Below are 21,422 nucleotides of genomic sequence, written 5' to 3'. Positions count from 1 at the left end.
TACAAGTCTGTAGGTCGATGCCTGAGTCTGCCGGCGCTGATCACAGACATCACAGAAGTTAGCAGGCAGAGTGCCAGAATATGCAGTCTCCACAGATTCTGACGCAACCAAGACAGTCAGCAATGTTCGTATAAATCTTCTGGTGACAGGAGGACAGTATATTTTTTTCTTTATTTTATGTGCAGGACTTTTGCAGTTAAGAAAAAAGTTATTTTCCTAAGTTGTGAATGGGGTTAGGTTGTGAATGGGGTACGTTTCCTAGTTGTGAATGGGGTTCTGGGGTAAAGAAGAAGTATGCGAATCGGACCCCTCCCATTTACAGACATATAATTCAGGGTACTGGCTCCTCATTGGTGCAGAGCAAGGTTTGGCTGAATGAGACACCCTTTGGAAGGTGACTATGTTGCAATTATTGGCAATAGCCAATACAGACAATGACTTATCGGGTCGTAACCTGCAAGGGGAAACTCTTCTTTGTGGGAAAAAGCTAATTTGCATCACAAAAAAAAGAATTAAAAGTGCAACAGAGAAATTCAATATTCTACTTTTTATTTCTAAGCCTTTGGCTTAGTAACCAGGCTTTTAGTGGACCCAATATTTCTAAACAGCTCAGTTTAGCAGGGATAAAAACCCAGGACCAGAGGGGTTGCGTCATCAGAGACAGCCCTTTTCGGAATGCACCTGCTGTGGCGATAATACTAATGGTTGCGCTTAGCCTTGTTTCATAGGTTTTTGAGCCAATGAATACAGAAGACTGCTCTCATGAACTGACAACAAGTTGAAACAAACTGGAAGTGTCACAATGTCTCTGGGATAGCGGGGAACCGGGGCCCCTAAACTGTCCATCAAGCTAAGAGGAGATAATAGCAGGGACTAAAACTTAACTTTTAATAATCCAGATAAAATTGTCAATATTACAAAAGTGCAGTAAAATTGCCAAATGGCTATACATTGAAGTGGTCTCACCCAGATGTTCTCCAGGGACAAAAGGACACACCGATCCAGGGTTGATCAGAAGCGGAAAAAACCAGGGTAAAGCATTGGGAGATGGTGAGATATAAACCCTGTCGTGCCCCATGCCGATGCTTCCGCCCTGACAAGGGCAGCGCCCAAGTGAGCTGTCTGCCCCACAACCAAATAAAGAAGCGTTCTCCCAACGCGTTTCCCTCTAAGTGAAAAGAGTTCTTCAGGGGAGATTAACTGGTTCTTTAATCTCCCCTGAAGAACTCTTTTCACTTAGAGGGAAACGCGTTGGGAGAACGCTTCTTTATTTGGTTGTGGGGCAGACAGCTCACTTGGGCGCTGCCCTTGTCAGGGCGGAAGCATCGGCACGGGGCACGACAGGGTTTATATCTCACCATCTCCCAATGCTTTACCCTGGTTTTTTCCGCTTCTGATCAACCCTGGATCGGTGTGTCCTTTTGTCCCTGGAGAACATCTGGGTGAGACCACTTCAATGTATAGCCATTTGGCAATTTTACTGCACTTTTGTAATATTGACAATTTTATCTGGATTATTAAAAGTTAAGTTTTAGTCCCTGCTATTATCTTGTATAAATTGGACTATTGGGCATTATCTACCTGGTTGCAGGTTATTGCTGTTGCATCAAGCTAAGAGGCCCTATGCTATCCCTATTCTCATAGATACCCCTAATGGTAGGGATGCCTAAGTCTCCTTCCTGGCCCTGCTTTTGACCAGTCCTGATCTGTTTCCTCCTCCCCCAGGAAGGGACATGACAGGAGTGTAACGAAATTCACAGATATAGACAGACAAGGGAAAAAACAAAACTCTGTCAAACAACACGCACACACAAAGGTAAAGACAATAAGAGATTTAGTAGGAAACACAAGAGCAGGATGGAAGCTAAAAAACAATAGGGGTAAAATCCACAACTACAATATGCAAATTGCACAATTTTCACTAAAGAATCTGGGACACCACACCTCACAGACCATAATAGAAACTATAGCTGACATGGGTAGAAGATTTCATCCAGCTTAAATAGGAGGAAAGCAGATGTGATTGGCTTCTCCATCACACATGTTTAAAGGGAACCTGTCACCAGATTTTTCTCTATTAAACTAAAAGAATGAAGGTGCACTTTGGCCCTGACTCCCCTTCTAGACCCCAAAAATAAATTTATAAAACTTGGCCGTTAGGCCATGCTCGTACCCGCCCATAATCTCGCGCCTGCGCATTTAGCTCACCGGCGCGAGCGAGGGCAGCTGATTTCTGCTCTGCCTGCGATATGGCAGAGCGAACTGCGCCTGCGCGAGCGGACATAACTGCACAGGCGCGAGATTTGAAAATGCGACGAGGAGGATGACGGAGGGCGTCATACCCTCAATCAAGAAAGGAGGACGGCGATCAGCGGCAGGAGGGGGGAAAGGGGCAGGAAATGAGCCCGCCCATCTGGCCAACACAGGTAATTAGCATACCTAACGGCCAAGTTTTATAAAGTTATTTTTGGGGTCTGGAAGGGGAGTCAGGGCCAAGGTGCACCTTCATAGAATGCAGCCCAGGAGCTGCAGAAGGGGATTCTTTTTGTTTAATTGGGAAAAAAAACCTGTTGACAGGTTCCCTTTAAGGAACCTAACAAGCAGACTATCAGAGACTAACTATTACTAGCCTGACTATGAATCAGCACACAGCAGGTCGACGCCCGAGTCTGCCTGTATTGATCCCAGACACCAAAGATACCATCGGGTGGAGTGTCAGAATCTGCAAAGTGAACAGAGCCCGATGCTGTTATGACAGGCAGCGAAGTTTGGGCAAAACTCCGTGTGACAGTAAGACAGAGGAGGGCAAATAGGATTGAAGCACGTAATAAAGGCTCAACTCATAGGGCTGTGAATGTCACAATGACTTGTATTTGTTTGAAAGCACAGCTGCTGCAGGCCTTCTTGGATGCAAAACTGTAGGCAGTAATAAAAGTGTTTGACGCCACGCTGCTGTGGAGAAAAGACCGTCAAAGGATACCTCGATGGTGATTTTACTGTACAACGCGTTTCGGGGATGCCATCTGTTACATCGGGACAAAATTGTCACACTAGTATGGCAGATTTGATTCTGAGATATAGCAGAGCTTTGTTTGTCATAAAGTGCAAAGAAGAGCTGATGCAGCGATATGGTAGAGTGGACTCATCACAAAGCTAAGTTTGTATAAAAAGTACAATGGAAAACTAGCCCAGTGGAAAGGCAGAGCTACGTTTGACAGGAGGTTCTAAGCTTAAGTCCAAAAGCAAAAGAACTGATTGAAAACTTCTATTTTGTTTTTACACCTGAAGAACGTTATACAATAGGCGAAACGCGTTGTGTTTTTTTTTAATAAATATTTGTGGTTTGTAAGACACACTTTTTTCCCCCTAAAACTGGGGGAAAAATGAGGCTGCGTCTTACAAACCGCATATGGCTTACCAGGGTGGCAGTGGTGGCGCAGGATCGGCGATACGGAAGGCTCAGAGGGGGAGTCACTGCAGTGGAGCAGCATTGGAGGGTCAGTGTACGGCAGTGGAGGGTCAGCGATACTGTGGGCTCATGGGGTGTCACGGCGGCAAGTGCCATTGATCTGCCGGTGGGCTCAAAGGAGGGTGTGTCACGGCTCAAGAGGGTCAGTGTGGCATTGCGGCGATGGTTGCCCTGCCTCCTGTGACCTTCCTGGGCTGCTCCATCACTGCCGCCCCCCTGGTGACCTAATATAAGAGGCACTAGAATTATAAGACGGACCCTCATTTTAATTTTTTTTTCCTATTTTTCTCCTTCAAATTTGGGGTGCGTCTTATAATTCAGTGCGTCTTATAAAACAAAAAATATGGTACATCTACATGGAAACCCAGGTGGGAGTGCCACCTTACGGGGAAGGAGGGGGTTTGCATCCTCCATCTACCAGAAACAGAAGAACAGGAGATGGTTGAGGTATGAAGAGACAAAGGAGGAGCCAAGACAGTTGAGTAACAATTAGAAGATACCAGTATAATATATGGCACATGGGAGGTGGGGGCTTCTAATACAGTCATATGAAAAAGTTTGGGCACCCCTATTAATGTTAACCTTTTTTCTTTATAACAATTTGGGTTTTTGCTATTTCAGTTTCATATATCTAATAACTGATGGACTGAGTAATATTTCTGGATTGAAATGAGGTTTATTGTACGAACAGAAAATGTGCAATCCGCATTTAAACAAAATTTGACCGGTGCAAAAGTATGTGCACCCTTATCAATTTCTTGATTTGAACACTCCTAACTACTTTTTACTGACTTACTAAAGCACTAAATTGGTTTTGTAACCTCATTGAGCTTTGAGCTTCATAGGCAGGTGTATCCAATCATGAGAAAAGGTATTTAAGGTGGCCACTTGCAAGTTGTTCTCCTATTTGAGTCTCCTATGAAGAGTGGCATCATGGGCTCCTCAAAACAATTCTCAAATGATCTGAAAACAAAGATTATTCAGCATAGTTGTTCAGGGGAAGGTACAAAAAGTTGTCTCAGAGATTTAAACTGTCAGTTTCCACTGTGAGGAACATAGTAAGGAAATGGAAGAACACAGGTACAGTTCTTGTTAAGCCCAGAAGTGGCAGGCCAAGAAAAATATCAGAAAGGCAGAGAAGAAGAATGGTGATAACAGTCAAGGACAATCCACAGACCACCTCCAAAGACCTGCAGCATCATCTTGCTGCAGATGGTGTCAATGTGCATCGGTCAACAATACAGCGCACGTTGCACAAGGGGAAGCTGTATGGGAGAGTGATGCGAAAGAAGACGTTTCTGCAAGCACGCCACAAACAGAGTCGCCTGAGGTATGCAAAAGCACATTTGGACAAGCCAGTTACATTTTGGAAGAGGGTCCTGTGGACTGATGAAAGAAAGATTGAGTTGTTTGGTCATACAAAAAGGCGTTATGCATGGAGGCAAAAAAACACGGCATTCCAAGAAAAGCACTTACTACCCACAGTAATATTTGGTGGAGGTTCCATCATGCTTTGGGGCTGTGTGGCCAATGCCGGCACCGGGAATCTTGTTAACGTTGAGGGTCGCATGGATTCAACTCAGTTTCAGCAGATTCTTGACAATAATGTGCAAGAATCAGTGACGAAGTTGAAGTTACGCAGGGGATGGATATTTCAGCAAGACAATGATCCAAAACACCGCTCCAAATCTACTCAGGCATTCATGCAGAGGAACAATTACAATGTTCTGGAATGGCCATCCCAGTCCCCAGACCTGAATATCATTGAAAATCTGTGGGATGATGTGAAGCGGCTGTCCATGCTCAGCCACCATCAAACTTAACTGAACTGGAATTGTTTTGTAAACAGGAATGGTCAAATATTCCTTCATCCAGGATCCAGGAACTCATTAACATCTACAGGAAGCGACTAGAGGCTGTGATTTCTGCAAAAGGAGGATCTACAAAATATTAATGTCACTATTATGTTGAGGTGCCCATACTTTCGCACACGTCAAATTTTGTTTAAATGCGGATTGCACATTTTCTGTTAGTACAATAAACCTCATTTCAATCCAGAAATATTACTCAGTCCATCAGTTATTAGATATATGAAACTGAAATAGCAAAAACCCAAATTGTTATAAAGAAAAAAGGTTAACAGGGGTTAATAGGGGTGCCCAAACTTTTTCATATGACTGTAAATGTTGCAATCAGGGCCTGAAGTTTCAAGTTAGGGTTCTAAGTGAAATCCTACAGAATTAGTATTATATACAGTATATATAATATAGACCATAGGAAGCAGTTCTTGGCTCACGGTATTGGCTCAATCGTAGCCACAGGTGGCTTCGGCCTTCTACAGGCCAATTTTTGAACATTCGTCAGCTATATATAATATATTGTAATGTAATTGGAGCTAAAAAGAATAATAAGACGGAGCCGTCACTGTGAAAGTATTGAGCAAGAAGAAGCACATCGGAGGAAATATCCTGTAATCTTGTGTAATTATTATCGTATCTAATATAAATGAGAAAATGTACGTTTTACATTTGTTCGTAATGAAATATGGCGCGGAGAAGGGATTCAGCCCGTGAAGGAATATAGGATAATAAAATGTAGATAATGTCTTAATCACTCTGCATTATTAAACATTAATAGAAAATCATTAATAGCATCTCTGTAACCGTCTGTGTCACTCAATTCTCGGCCTACCGTGAACGCTGCTCTTCTCGGATACTCCACCAACATCAGTCAATTCCTAAGGACTTAACTATTTCCACCCCATCATTATTGTAAAGGGCTCTAATTTAATTCCAAGTCCTAATTGCAATCTGTTGTACATGTCTCGTTCCAAGATGGTAAAGACTCAGGATCTAAGATACGACTAATGCCATGCAGGAATGGGCAAGAAGAAAGATACAAACTCTGATCCCAACTCCTGCTCGATACTACATTTGGGATGCAATGTAATTTTGGGGTGTCCTGCCAACGAAAGAGACAAGTAGAAGATCCGTAATTGTTACCTTCAAACCAATAAAAGAAAACCACATAGAACTTGGAACTTTGAAACATTCCAAAATGTAATATTTTTTAGCTAAATACAAATTCAAATCCCATCTGAACCAGACTTGGACTGGCCCACCGGGGAACAGGTGAATTTCCTGGTAGGCCTCTGTGCTGGAGTAGGTTATCCTTCCCTCTATATGAACAGTACTTGGTGCAATACACCTGATTTACTATGTACAAACAAAAGGGCACTTTACACGATGCGATATTGCTATCGATATCGCTAGCGAGCGTACCCGCCCCCGTCGGTTGTGCGTCACGGGCAAATCGCTGCCCATGGCGCACAACATCGCTTAAGGCCACTTTACACACTGCGATATCGGTACCGATATCGCTAGTGTGGGTACCCGCCCCCATCTGTTGTGCGACACGGGCAAATCGCTGCCCGTGGTGCACAACATCGCCCAGAGCAGTCACACATACTTACCTGCCTAGCGACGTCGCTGTGACCGGCGAACCGCCTCCTTTCTAAGGGGGCGGTCCGTGCGGCGTCACAACGACGTCACAGCAGCGTCACTGAACCGCCGCCCAATAGCAGCGGAGGGGCGGAGATGAGCGGGACGTAACATCCCGCCCACCTCCTTCCTTCTGCATTGTGGCCGGGAGGCAGGTAAGGAGAGGTTCCTCGTTCCTGCGGTGTTACACGGAGCGATGTGTGCTGCCGCATGAACGAGGAACAACTTCGTTACTGCTGCAGTAACGATGATCGAGAATGGACCCCCAGGTCACCGATGAGCGATTTTGCACGTTTTTGCAACGATGCAAAATTGCTCATAGGTGTCACACGCAACGGCATCGCTAATGCGGCCGGATGTGCGTCACAAATTCCGTGACCCCAATGAGATTACATTAGCGATGTCGTAGTGTGTAAAGCCCCCTTTACACCCGTCACACGGATTTACCTTCCTTGCGACGTCGCTGTGGCCGGCGAACCGCCTCCTTTCTAAGGGGGCGGTTCGTGCGGCGTTACAGCGACATCACACGGCATCCGTCCAATAGAAGCGGAGGGGAGGAGATGAGCTGGAGGAATATCCTGCCCACATTCTTCCTTCCGCATTGCCGGTGGACGCAGGTAAGGAGATGTTCGTCGTTCCTGTGGTGTCGCACATAGCCATGTGTGATGCCGCAGGAACAACGAACAACCAGCGGCATGCACCACCAACGATATTATGAAAAGGAGCGACGTGTCAATGATCAACGATTTTTGATGTTTTTGCGATCGTTGATCGTCGCTCCTCGCTGTCACATGCTGCGATGTCGCTAACGACGCCGGATGTGCGTCACAAACACCATGACCCCGACGATAAACCGTTAGCGATGTCGCAGCATGTAAAGCACTCTAATGACAACATCTCATCCTTCCTCACCAAATATCCCAGTTTATTGTTACACTGACGAGCAAAAGGGTAACAATGTTTTGCCCTTTTGACTTTCAGGCTTCATATCTCAACATCCACAACAGCTTTGAATGTGAGACAACCTTCATTTTATAGATAACTATCTTGGCTTTTCATACATACAACTTTTTAACATATGATGTTATGCAGATTCTTGTCATGTCACAGCATTGTTACTGTTTTGCTCTTTTCTTCCTGTATACTACAAATTACAACCTGTTCTCACATTCCCTAATAGCTCAGTATGTAATTAGGTTTTTTCCCAAGCAAAAGGTCACTGGTTTGAATCAAGGAGCCACCATGAAGAAGATTTCCCAAGAAAAGAGAAACCGCATCGTCCAGCTCATCGATAGCGGTTTCTCGGCCAAGAAAACTGACACAAACTGCATCATGTGAGGCCATGAGAGATGGAAGAATACGGAATGAAGTCTGTCCATCCATTCAAAAGCCAAGAGGTGACGTCCAGGCAAAACATTAGAGTCATCAAGCTGGCTTATCACAAGATCTATTAGATCTGGCGCCACAAACCCGACAGTGGAGGCGGCTCGACTGCTCCATAATAGTAAGATCACAGCGGATGTTATACAGTGTGTCCACCCATATCCCGTCCACTGCCATTAACTTGAGAATGGCGGGAGCTATAGGCATAAAAGTGGGTTCTAGGTATAGTAAAGTAGCCATGCACTACACAATGAAACCACCTATAGCGCCACCTGGTGGAAAACAACGGAGTTAGCATTTTTATCCCAAAAACGGAACAAGATACAGAAAAAAAGTGAATTACAAAGTTGTAGGGCATCATCAATTCAATACGAATCGACACCTTGCATACAGAAATGCTATGATATGAAACCCATGACCCCCCCAAAACACTGAATGCTGGTCACGCATATGGCGCTCATTAGTGGCCCCCGTCAGCTGCAATGCACATCTGGCCTCTGCACAGCATACTGTATCTTGCTGCACATTGTGCAATATGGTAGGTGACACGTCTGCACAAGCATCTGTGATACGTGGTCGTAGGTCCTGCAATGTTGGTGGAGGGGTCGCATACACCTGCTGTTTGATGTGACCTCACAGAAAGAAGTCCAATGGGGTCAGGTCAGGTGAGCGGAGGCCACTCCACGCAGCCACCATACCCAATGACTTGTAGGAAGGTCTCCATGAGGTAACGCTTCACGTCCGCAGCCTTGTGAGTGTTACACATTCTAATCATAGCATTTCTGTATGCAAGGTGTGGATTCATATTGAATTGATGATGCCCTACAACTTTGTAACTCACTTTTTTTCTCTATCTCGTTCCCTTTTCGAGATAAAAATGCTAACTTCGTTGTTTTCCACCAGGTGGCACTATAGGTGGTTTCATTGTGTAGCGCATGGCTACTTTACTATACCTAGACGCCACTTCTATGCCTATAGCTGCCGCCGTTCAAGTTAATGGCGGTGGACAGGATATGGGTGGACACACTGTATAATGGGGGGTGATGAGCCAGATGTTATACACTGAGGAGACAAGGGGCTGGATCTTATACACTGAGGGGGCAAGGGGCTGGATGTTATATACTAAGAGGGTGAGGGCCGAATGTTATTCAATAGGGGGTGAGGGGCCACATGTTATACACCGGGGGAGTGAGGGGCCGGATGTTATACAATGGGTGGGGTGATGGGCCGGATGTTATACACTGAGGGGGCAAGGGGCTGGATGTTATATTCTAAGGGGGTGAGGTCTGCATGTTATTCAATGGAGAGTGAGGGGCTGAATATTATACACTGAGGGGGCAAGAGGCTGGATCTTATACACTGAGAGGGCAAGGGGCTGGATGTTATAGTCTAAGGGGGTGAGGTCTGCATGTTATTCAATGGAGAGTGAGGGGCTGAATATTATACACTGAGGGGGCAAGGCGCCGGATGTTATACACTGAGGGGACAAGAGGCTGGATCTTATACACTGAGAGGGCAAGGGGCTGGATGTTATAGTCTAAGGGGGTGAGGTCTGCATGTTATTCAATGGAGAGTGAGGGGCTGAATATTATACACTGAGGGGGCAAGGCGCCGGATGTTATACACTGAGGGGACAAGAGGCTGGATCTTATACACTGAGAGGGCAAGGGGCTGGATGTTATAGTCTAAGGGGGTGAGGTCTGCATGTTATTCAATGGAGAGTGAGGGGCTGAATATTATACACTGAGGGGGAAAGGGGCCGGATGTTATACACTGAGGGGACAAGAGGCTGGATCTTATACACTGAGAGGGCAAGGGGCTGGATGTTATACACTGAGGGGTTGAGGGCTGAATGTTATTCAATGGAGAGTGAGGGGCTGAATATTATACACTGAGGGGGCAAGGGGGTGAATGTTCTACATGGGCGAGTGGCCACTTTATATACATTGGTGATGAGGGGCCAGATATTATACACTCGAGACAATTGGCTGAAGCAAAAAAAAAATAAAAAAAACCCAACAAATTCAATGATGAAGACATGGGACTGAATACTTTCCTCCATATAATGTGTCTGGATTCGTGTTTTCATTCTGATGTGGGAGGCTCGTACATGTGCAGCCGCTCTCCCGGCAGTGTATCTCCACTGATGATACGTGTGATGATGCTGACCTTGTATTTCTACCTTGCAGCCTAAAAGGATAAAAAAAAACCTCTTCAATTCCAAAACTACAAGTGATGTCATAGCTGTTAGTCCCCCTATATATTTTGCAGGGGTCCATGTTACGCCCCGTTCGCAGGTCACCGATTCCTCCACGCTCCGTCTCCTCCGTCTCGTATAGATGTTTTCTCTGCGTCCTTTATGTGAAGTTTACAGTATCCTGCAGATGTTTCTTTCTCTTGACATCACTCTTGTTGTTACATTTCTTCATTTTTCAGCCTAGGACTCATTATAATGGATTCTATGAAGCAGATAGTTAGTAGGTAACGTATATTCAGCGATGGATCTAAACTCCAGCTGATTGAACCAGCAGCTGTGGGACTTCATTATCCTTTGAAAGGCGGCTCGCCACACCAGCTGGTCCCCATTCGAAGGGCATGACATCATTTTCACTATACTAGTCATAAATGTAACAATTGTGTAGCGACAAAAGTTCTCGCAGCGTTGTTGTGTTTTTTGTTTTTTTTTTCAAAAAAAAAATAAAATAGAGTCTGAATAAAACTGACAGACCAACACAAAGTATTGCAGAAGAGGAGAGGACGCGAGGAGTACACGTGCGTGTGGCTATACCAAACTTTGCAATATTTCTTATCGAAAAGGATCCCTCTTTTCTGCCTCTGTGTGTTCACAAACTAAAAAAAAAATAAAAAAAATGTACTGGAGGGGAGGAGGGGGATGCATCTGCAGATGTATGCTATAGGAATGGCAGAGGAGCAGAAGTGAGGAGACATCTGATGAGGAAAATGCTAGGAGAAAGAAAGGGCAAATATCACACTAGTAAAGACTCAAAAAGTGGGTGCAGGAAAGTGGATAGGGTTACTTTTATGGGCTCACCCCCAATCAGGTAGCTTTTCTAAGGCTGCTTTCACATATCAGGTTTTTGGCATCAGGTACGATCCGGCGAAAAAACTAATGTGACAGATCCGGTAAAAAACCGGAACAGTTGCATCAGTTTTTTCCATCAGTTCCTTCAGGTTTTTGACGGATCCGTTGTGTTAGGCTGCTTTCACACAACGGCGCCGGATGTGCGTCACAAACACCGTAACCCCGACAATATATCGTTAGCGATGTTGCAGCGTGTAAAGCACCCTTAAGTCCTCGGTTCAGGCTACTGAGCATGCTCCTACACTTAGTGAGAAAAGCCTCTTTGCACAGGTACTTGGACATCGTGCCGTGTCAAAGTCCTGTGTTGTGCCTACTGAGCATGCTCAGGCAGATAGTCTGATTTCTGTCATTCAGGCTACTGAGCATGCTCAAGCACTTAGTGCATCAGACACTAGGTCCGGTAAGGACCTCACTGGGCATGTCCGTGAGGTGGCAGGCTGTGATAGGCCGACATACATCAGGTGTCCTGATGATGTGGCCACTCCGGTCTGGCTCGCGGAGGCCCGCCCCTATGACACAGCACCTCACCATTGGTCGTCAGACGATGACTGGTGAGGTGTTTGAAGCGTGGCAGCCATGAGATCATCAGTGACGTGCCGGTTCCGGATAGGCCACTGGTGATGTCGCGGAGGACATAGCACTCTGCTATTGGACCCTGGAGGTGCCATTGTGGTCCACCCTGGGTTTGGGGCGGACCCAGGTTATAAAAGGGGCTGGAGACAACATGGAGGTGTCGCGGGCGGAGGGGATGCGCTCGCCACGCTCGGGTCCGGGGCTTCTGCTGCTGCTGCTCGGTGGCTCGAGCGGTGGGCCAGACCCGGGGACTTGAGCAGCGCTCCTCACCCGTGAGTGAAAGGGGATGGTTGGTTTGGGGAGAGAGTTCGTGACGCCACCCACGGGACGTGGTGATGATGGCACCACCACTGCTGGTGACTGGGATCCCGGGAGAGATGGTAGGGAGCAGCGAGGATGTTGTCCCCTCCGTGGGTAGGGGGTTGGTGATCCCGGGGCCCGGTGGTGTAACGGGGAGGCTGGATGGCTGGGGTGCAGGGTTGCAGGGACAGCGCGGCGCGGTGCCGGACGCCACTGGTGTACTCACTCAGGCAATCAATGACAGAGTCTCTGGTAAATCAAACGGCTGGATGGACGGGTCCCGCAGCCGGCTGCAGTGTTGTTGTGCTCTGCCCGGACGGCTGATGGTGGCTGTCTTTCCCTGCACCTTTTAGAATGTTCTGACTCCTGTGGTTTGCCCACCGGTAGTCTGCTCCTCGGCGTATAGGTGCCGTAGGAGCCCGCTTTACTCGCAGGCGCTGGCCCTTGGATCTCTAGCCTATGGCGGTGGCTGTATATCCTCACGGTGTGGACTGTTGCCTTCTGTCGGGTCTTGGTTGTTGGGAAACCCCTGGGGTTCCTGTTACACTCGGATTTGACTATTGTCGGCGGCTCCAAGCCTGGTCGGGGTCCGATGGCCCTGCCTGTGTGCTTAGCTTCACTCCGCTCCCCGATTCGGTACCGGTGGGCCACCACCCAACCCCGGTCCTACGGCTCTGCAGAGTTCCACTAACTCCTGCAAACTGCCACCATCGTCTGCCAACCTTGCTGTCAGTGCCTGGGCTCCGACCCAGACACTTGCAGTTTTCTGACCTCTCACTTTTACCTCCAAACTAGACTGACTGCTTTTCCCGCCTCCAGGCCTGTGAACTCCTCGGTGGGTGGGGCCAACCGCCTGGCTCCGCCTCACCTGGTGTGGACATCAGACCCTGGAGGGAGGCAACAAGGGTTTTTGGTTGACTGTTGTTACTGTCTAGGGTGGGGGGGGTGTATGTTGGTATGTATGTGACTACCTGGCTAGTCCAGGGCGTCACAGAGGTGCGCAGTCTTATCATATGCTTGTTGTGCGCACACCTCAATGTATAGAGCCCATTGCAGAATAAGCCTTGTTTGGAAGCGGTAGGTAGGGTTAGGCGTCCGGTCCTTGTCACGCCAAGATACCCGTGGCTCAGCACGTTAGGATCAGGTGCCGGGCTTCCACCCCCTACCATCCAGTCCTGTTTGTGAAGCCCAGTGGAGTTAATTGGGCTGCGGCTGCTGCGCCACCTGTCCGGTTGTGCCCCCTACGCACACGGACAGCGTATCCCAGGACCCCTGTGGCGTTAATAGGGAGTTCCTGGGCTGGGTGTGTGGACCTTGTTCCCCTCGTATCGGCCTCCTAGTCAGCGCTACCAGTTTGACCACCTGGCCTGACGTGTCCTGTACACACGTGGCAAGTTGAGAGCCCTGGTAGCCAGAAATGCTAATCGGGGGACCGCTCCGTCTGACGTGTCATACACACGTGGGCAACAGGGCGCTTTCGCGGCGGTCTTCCAGTCAACGCTACCTGGTTACCACCTGGCCTGACGTGTTCCCTGCACACGTGGTCGATGTAGCGCCATAGGTACACTGAAACGCTAACTGGGTTGTCGTCCGGTCTGACGTGTCCCTACACACATGACCAGTTCCCAGGTCCCCTGGGTTATCTCAGAGCCACCCAGCTCTGTATTCTCCACCTAACCTAAGGGGTTGCCAGCAGCTGCTTTGTCATCTGGACACGGTGGGCGCCGACTGGTGATAGGGATATTTACCACCTTATCCTGATCTGCCAGTCCCCCCATAACACCCTGTGTGTTTTGTTTTTTTTAAAAAATGATTTAAAAATAATGATTTTAAAAAAATGACGTGCCGTCCCCCCAATTTTGATACCCAGCCAAGATAAAGTCGACAGCTGAGGGGCTTCCTATTCTCAGCCTCGGAAACCCAGTTATTGGGCCCTCCCCAGCCTAAAATTAGCAGCCCACAGCCACCCAGAATTGCCGAAACCATTAGATGCAACAATTCCAGCGCTTTAACCGCCTCATCCCGATTGCCCTGGTGCGGTGGCAATTGGGGTGATATAAGGGGTTAATGGCAGTGGTGATTTGTCAGCTGCCATCAAGCCCTGGATTAGTAATGGGCAGGGGTGTATGAGACAGGGGTGGGCGAGTGAAACAGTGAATATTGATGAACCTTAATAAGCGGGCCCGAAGGAGAGTTTGACTGCAGCGTGATCCTCCGGGAAACACGGTATATACATTTAACTATCCTGCTCTTACTACCTTTTGCAGCCCCCTAACGCTTACTACAGCCCTTTTACAGCCCCAAAAGTCTCATTTCCATTGACTTGTTTGTTGATCAGGGTTTGTTCGTTGATCAGGGTCAAGTTCGGCTTCAAGTTCACTTGCCGAATCTGACTTTTTTTTTTGGTTTGATGAATCCGAATATCCACAGGTTCACTTATCACTACTGAGGAGCAACTGATTTCAGCAGTCATGCACATATACACCGAGCCTTATAGAGGACACTGCAGATTATTCCAGCCTCCGTGTCGCTCTTTCTCGGGCTCGTGTTTCTTTTTGATACATGCACATTTATATATCGTTTTTTACAGTTCACTTTAGAGAAATACGGCATAACGCGCATCGAGACTCCTGTCAAGATAATGTTGTCATCGCCTCCGTACAGTGAATAAGCCAAATCCACATTGTAGATGTCCTTAATAATCTATGTAATTTGCTCACAAATCTCCAGCGCAAAACGTTTCCTGTTTTGGAGACAAGAGTATTAATAACGAATAATGTATGAATGAAAAACTTCCTTTGTCTGGGAAGATACGACCGTGCAGGGAATAGCGATATGGATTTTTAGCTGCAGTTGACGCTGATGCTTTTGGTTGGAGATTTTCAGGCTATTTGTCTTGAGTAAAAAGTATTTCACCTCCATGGTATCGATGGTCGTCCCATTGCAATCAGAGGGTTTAATGGAAGGTGGGATCGTAGCGTTGCGTAAGGCTGGATACATCACTGTCTGGACACGATTCATAAAACATAAGAGGATGGAATCATGTAGTCATGGGACACAGAAGTGTATCTCAATCATCCCTTCCCTGGATTTATGTCTTCTTCTGTCTACTCCTGGGACTAACTGTGTAGGTCCTTGTGTGGGGGTGGAGTCGAGGGTGAAAAGCACCTTGGAGGTTCTCTTTCTTTGGTCCAAGCCCCAGGCACCTCCATAGAGTAAGGGGGATTGGCAGTGGTGATCCTGGCTGGTTGTGTTGTCTTTGTATCACGATAGGTATGGGGGAGTACCAAGCGAATGGCGATAGGGAAGGGAAACTCTGTGTCTAGGGAAAGTGAAGGTGGTGACCCCTGACCAAACCTAAGGCTGGTCCCTGGAGTCCCTCACCGCCCAAGATAGGTTCCGCATCTATGCACCGATCCGGATACCTGACCAGGCATCCCTAGTGCTGGGCCCTAAATAGGGAACGGTTAGGGATGAGCTTTTCGTTAACTCCACTAAACAACTATAGAAGATACAAGGAGGACGCACAGGGGGAAAAGCATGAACTACTTATCCACAGATGACACCGGTAGAAGTTAAGTAAAGTATTCAGCAACAATACAACAGAGGAGTACAAACCACCTGCTTGCAACGAAGGCTTGAATGAACTGAAAATATCTCCAGCACCAGTCCAGGGAAGGAAGGGGTATATAAGCACCAAGAGAATACTAATGATCAGCAGCCGGGTGGAAGATTAGCTCCTGCTGGGTCCAAAAGGGGGAGAAATGAATCCAGCAGGAAAGCCAGCTATACCAATGTTACTGACAGCAGAAACAATGGAAAGTCAGGAAGCATTCTGCGCAGCCAAACGCTGTGACCTTCTATTGCCAGAAACCACATGACCATCTGTTACCTGTGACACGGCCGTGACACCTTGTGTATACAGGCCATACCTGTGTCTTGGCCCTTTTTGCTGACCAGGATTCTTCTACTGGGGAGTCACAGACACGGATACTGATATCTTTCTTAATGGTATTTCACTCAACATTGGGCACATTTCTTCCAACACATCGTCATCGGCTTCAAGGCATAGTTTCACTTTAGGCTGCTTCTTCATTCCTGGTACTATTACTGCGGCTTGCCCATCCTTCTCCATACTGCCTGCACCATGGTTTCACACAATAAAGTCATAGAATCATGGTCTCGTTCCACTCACAGGTACCCTTTCTGTTTAACGGTTTTGACCGCCGTTGGACAAAGCTCGTCTATTGTACTCTTTGTGCTGACCAATTTCCCTAAGACTATGCCAAGCTTCCACTTGAGAATTAGTACTCCTGGAGTTAAGCGGGCTTTACACGCTACGATTTCGCTACAACGATCTTGTTGGGGTCACGGATTTTGTGACGCACATCCGGTAGCTGTAGCGATCTCGTTGTGTGTGACTTCTAGGAGCAATTTTGGATCGTTGCAAAAACGTCCAAAATCGCTCCTCGTTGACATGGGGGTCCACTCCCAATTATCGCTGCTGTCGCGTGTGCGAAGTTGTTCCTCGTCCCTACGGCAGCACACATCACTACATATGACGCCGCAGGAACGAGGAACCTCTCCTTACCTGCCTCACGCCAGCAATGAGGAAGGAAGAAGGTGGGCAGGATGTTCGTTCCACTCATCTCCGCCCCTCTGCTTTGATTGGACGGCCGCTTAGTGACGTAGCGGTGACGTCGCTGTGATGCTGAACGTCCCTCCCCCTTGAGGGAGGGATTGTTCGGCAGTCACAGCGATGCCACCGACCAGGTAAGTGCGTGTGACGCTGCCGTAGCGATAATGTTCTCTGTGGCAGCGATCACCAAATATCGGCATAAAGATAGAGGCGGGTGCTATCACGCTCGCCATCGCTAGCATCGGCTAGCGATGTCGCAGCGTGTAAAGCCACCCTAAGTCTACTGACCGCAAAACTTCTCTAGAGTTCAGGCCTGGTACTCACAACTTGGGAACGGTGGTGACCCTCTACTCGTCTCCGACTAGAGTCCTTCCTGCATGCTCAGTTGCCAGTTTGACCATGAGGGTCAGATCACGGCTGCTGTAGACACCACTTGCTTTGGCATATGATGTCTGTTGGGCTTGCACACTTCTCTTACTCGCTATACTACATACTAGGGCAGCTTTCCAACCACTACTCCTCTACTGAGTACACTTGGATGGAGTCAGGCTGAATCCTGCAGCTGGCTCCTCCTCCTGTAGGTGACCACAGACTCTAACTGTGTCCTGCGTAAGTCCTCCTGTCATTAGGTAGAGCCTATTTTCTTTACCAGAGAGCTGGCACACTTATTCTTTATGCATAAACGCATTGAACACATAAACACAGTTCACATTATTATGATTAAACGATGATCGGTGTCTTCAGGGCGGGGCACATGGGCCAAAACCACCCTATTACACATGTGCAACAAGAAAAAATAATCCTTATATCAAATTCCCTTTTTTCCACCCTGCAATGGTCTATGAAGCTGAGACATGAAGAGTTGCTTGAGACATAAGGTGAACATGGTGGTCACTGGATGGGGGCAAACCTGAAATATTCCTAGCCCTGGAAACTGTCTACTTATATGATATTTGAGCTCTATACATAAGTAAAAAAAAAACAAACCCTATTTTTTTTGTTTTACAGGATGCATCCATCGCTCACAGATTTCATATGATGCGAGAGAAACATCCCGAAAAGTTCAACAGTAGGTAAGAGGTCCAGGAATAGTTTTTTTCTACAAAGTTACTTATTACATTCCTATAGCCTCCTTTGTTTTTGGTGTAAAAACAACTTTCTTTCTGAAGCTCAACCTTTAAACTTCAACTTGTGCTCCTAAATTTCTAGGAACGGCCCCAGCAGGTTCTAGAAATGCCTCTTTTTATGCAAATCTCCACCTTACAAGATGTGTGACTGTGTAATTTTTCCATTAATATAGCCATATAAGGGCTTATTTCTTGCAGAATGTGTAGATGTTTTCACTTATTTTACCATATAATGTTGCGGCTGATTAATTAAATGCATTTGTTTTTAAAAAATCGCTACGTTTTTGTGCAAATGTACTCCAGTCCGTTGTTGCATTTATTTTTTTGTTCACCAGAAATCAGGCTGGGAAGGCCCATGGTTATTTGGCTCTTATCAGCCTTAAAATAGCATCCCGCAGCTACCCCAGACGTGGTGCATTACATTAGATGCTCCAGTTCTGGCCCTTTACCTGGCTCCTCCTGCTTGTCTTGTTGTGGTGGGGTAATATTTTTGAGGTTAATGTCATCTGTGAATTTGCAGCTGGCATCAAGCCCCAGGGGTTAGTAATGGAGAGGCATCTATCAGACATCTCCATTACTAACCCAGTAAGTGTAAAGTAAAAAAAGACACACAGGAAAAAATAGTTTATTTGAATAAAGACTCCCTACACACCCTCAATCATCAATTTATAATTTATAACAATTCCTTGAAGTTATGACGTAATCCAGTGGTGTAATGTCTCACAATAGGCATAGAATCCTATGATTCTATGAACCTACAAGCCTCCATAGGTCACTCACGGTCATTGACAGGTACAGATTTTCTCACAAACCGGATTTTTAGGCTGGGAAGGGCCAAATAATCTAGGGCCTGCCCAGCCTGAAAATACCAGTCTCCAGCTGTCTGCTTTACTGTTGCTGGTTATCAAAAATAGGGGAACGCCATGTCGTTTTTTAAAATATATATTTTTTTCCTATTCATATTTGTTTGCAGTGCAATTGTCCTGCTCATACCTACATTTTGCTTCCTTTTGCAGCCCTTACTACAACCATTTAACAGCCCAAAAGTTTAGGTCCCCATTGAATTATACGGGGTTTGGGGTAAAGTTTGGGTCAAGTCCAGGTACTGAACCAAACTTTTAAGTAAAGCTCAGAAGAACCAGGCAAACCCAAACATCCACAGATTCCCTCATCCCTAGTAATAATCAGTCCTGGAGGATACAGTGCTACTCTCGTGTCATTGAAAGTACAAAAACCTGGTTAGGACCTCTTTAAAACTTTCTAGGGCTCATCGATTGCAAAATGTACAGAAACATGGATGACATTTGATCAATTCTAGTGGGAACATGATGTACTGTATCAATGCATTCTTCTCTGTTTTGTACCTATCCATCCATATGTGCCACCCATTAATCACGAATACCAGGGCCGAGCCTTTTCAGCACCATGATGATAGGCAACAGTCATTATCCCAGGAGAATCATTAAAGCCCATGATTCACAGACAATATGTGCTTTATTATAGGGTCCCATCTATAAACGTTGCATACATCATCTGTACAAGGGAATAAAAGAAACTTTGCAATATGTGTTTTCAGAAAAATATTCTTTCTCCAGATATTAGCCACTTCTTCTGCCTCCTGATCTCCTAATTCACTCTAGAAAGCTACTAAAATCCATCCTGCACAAGACAAGATAGTCTGCTAGGAATCAGGAATCAGAATACAGCTGTCTATTGAATTCTTTTGAGGGGGAGGTGGAAGGATAGAAGAAGAGACACATAGAGATTATGCTACAGCGTTTATCTCATCCCAGTGCTGGATTCACAGCTTCACTGCTCAGTACTGCTGATTAATGTCCTCCATGCTGCTGCTTCTGAGCTTCTGCTATATAGACATGAAAGCTGGAATCCATTAAGTCTATGTGTATTGTATATGAGGACATGCAGAGAAAAGACTGAAGCTTTTATCTTATCCCAGTGCTGGATTCACAGCTTCACTGTTCCGTAATAATGATGAGCTATGTCCTCCATGCTGCTGCTTCTAAACTTCTGCTATATAGAGGAAGCAGAGCTGGAATCCCTTAAGTCTATGTGTGTTGCATATGGGGACATGCAGAGACAATGCTGCAGCTTTTATGTCATCTCAGTGCTGGATTCACAGCTTCACTGCTAAGTACTGCTGACTAATGTCCTCCATGCTGCTGCTTTTTAACATCTGCTATATAAAGACAGCAGAGCTGGAATCCCTTATGTCTATGTGTGTTGTATATGGGAATACACACAAAATGCTGCATCATTTATCTCATCCCTGTGCTGGATTCACAGCTTCACTGCTCAGTACTGCTGATTAATGTCTTCCATGCAGCTGCTTCTGAACGTCTGCTATATAGAGACAGCAGAACTGGAATCCCTTAAGCCTGTGTGTGTTGTATATGGGAATACACAGACACAATGCTGCATTATTTATCTCATCCCAGTGCTGGATTCACAGCTTCACTGCTACATACTGCTGATTAATGTCCTCCATGCTGCTGCTTCTTACCTTCTGCTATATAGAGATAGCAGAACTGGAATCCCTTAAGTCTATGTGTGTTGTATATGGGGACACTCAGAGACAATGCTGCTGCTGTTATCTCATCCCAGTGCTGGATTCACAGCTTCAATGGTCAGTACTGAAGACTAATGTCCTCCATGCTGCTACTTCTTAACTTCTGCTATATAGGGACAGCAGAGCTGGAATCCCTTAAGTCTATGTGTGTTGTATAAGGGGACACACAGACAATGCTGCTGCTGTTATCTCAACCCAGTGCTGGATGCACAGCTTCAATGTTCTGTACTGATGATTAATGTCCTCCATGCTGCTGCTTCTGAACTTCTGCTACATAAAGACAGCAGAGCTGGAATCCCTTAAGTCTGTGTGTGTTGTATAAGGGGACACAGAGACAATGCTGCTGCTGTTATCTCAACCCAGTGCTGGATGCACAGCTTCAATGTTCTGTACTGATGATTAATGTCCTCCATGCTGCTGCTTCTGAACTTCTGCTACATAAAGACAGCAGAGCTAGAATCCCTTAAGTCTATGTGTGTTGTATAAGGGGACACACAGAGACAATGCTGCAGCTATTATGTCATCTCAGTGCTAGATTCCCAGCTTCATTGCTCGGTACTGCTGAATAATGTCCTCCATGCTGCTGCTTTTGAACTTATGCATTATAGAGACAGCAGAACTGGAATCCCTTAAGTCTATCTGTGTTGTACTTTTATCTCATTGCAATGCTGGATTCACACCTTCACTGTTCAGTACTGCTGATTAATGTCCTCCATGCTGCTGCTTCTTAACTTCTGCTAT

The 21,422-nt window shown here is 46.4% G+C and overlaps 1 protein-coding gene across 2 annotated transcripts in view; it reads left to right on the top strand.

Annotated features, from left to right (window-relative positions):
• DGKB (diacylglycerol kinase beta) overlaps positions 1 to 21,422 on the top strand; it is a 705,227-nt gene that overhangs the window by 322,260 nt on the left and 361,545 nt on the right. For both annotated transcript variants that reach the window (XM_075315722.1, XM_075315723.1), the window contains exon 20: positions 17,976 to 18,040. In XM_075315722.1, the coding sequence (XP_075171837.1) occupies positions 17,976 to 18,040 (65 nt within the window). The remainder of the gene's footprint in view (positions 1 to 17,975; positions 18,041 to 21,422) is intronic.

The sequence above is a fragment of the Anomaloglossus baeobatrachus genome, chromosome 6 (assembly GCF_048569485.1).
Source record: "Anomaloglossus baeobatrachus isolate aAnoBae1 chromosome 6, aAnoBae1.hap1, whole genome shotgun sequence".
Taxonomy (NCBI): domain Eukaryota; kingdom Metazoa; phylum Chordata; class Amphibia; order Anura; family Aromobatidae; genus Anomaloglossus; species Anomaloglossus baeobatrachus.
The sequence above is the reverse complement of the archived record's forward strand: the minus strand, read 5'-3'. Positions and strand labels throughout refer to the sequence as shown.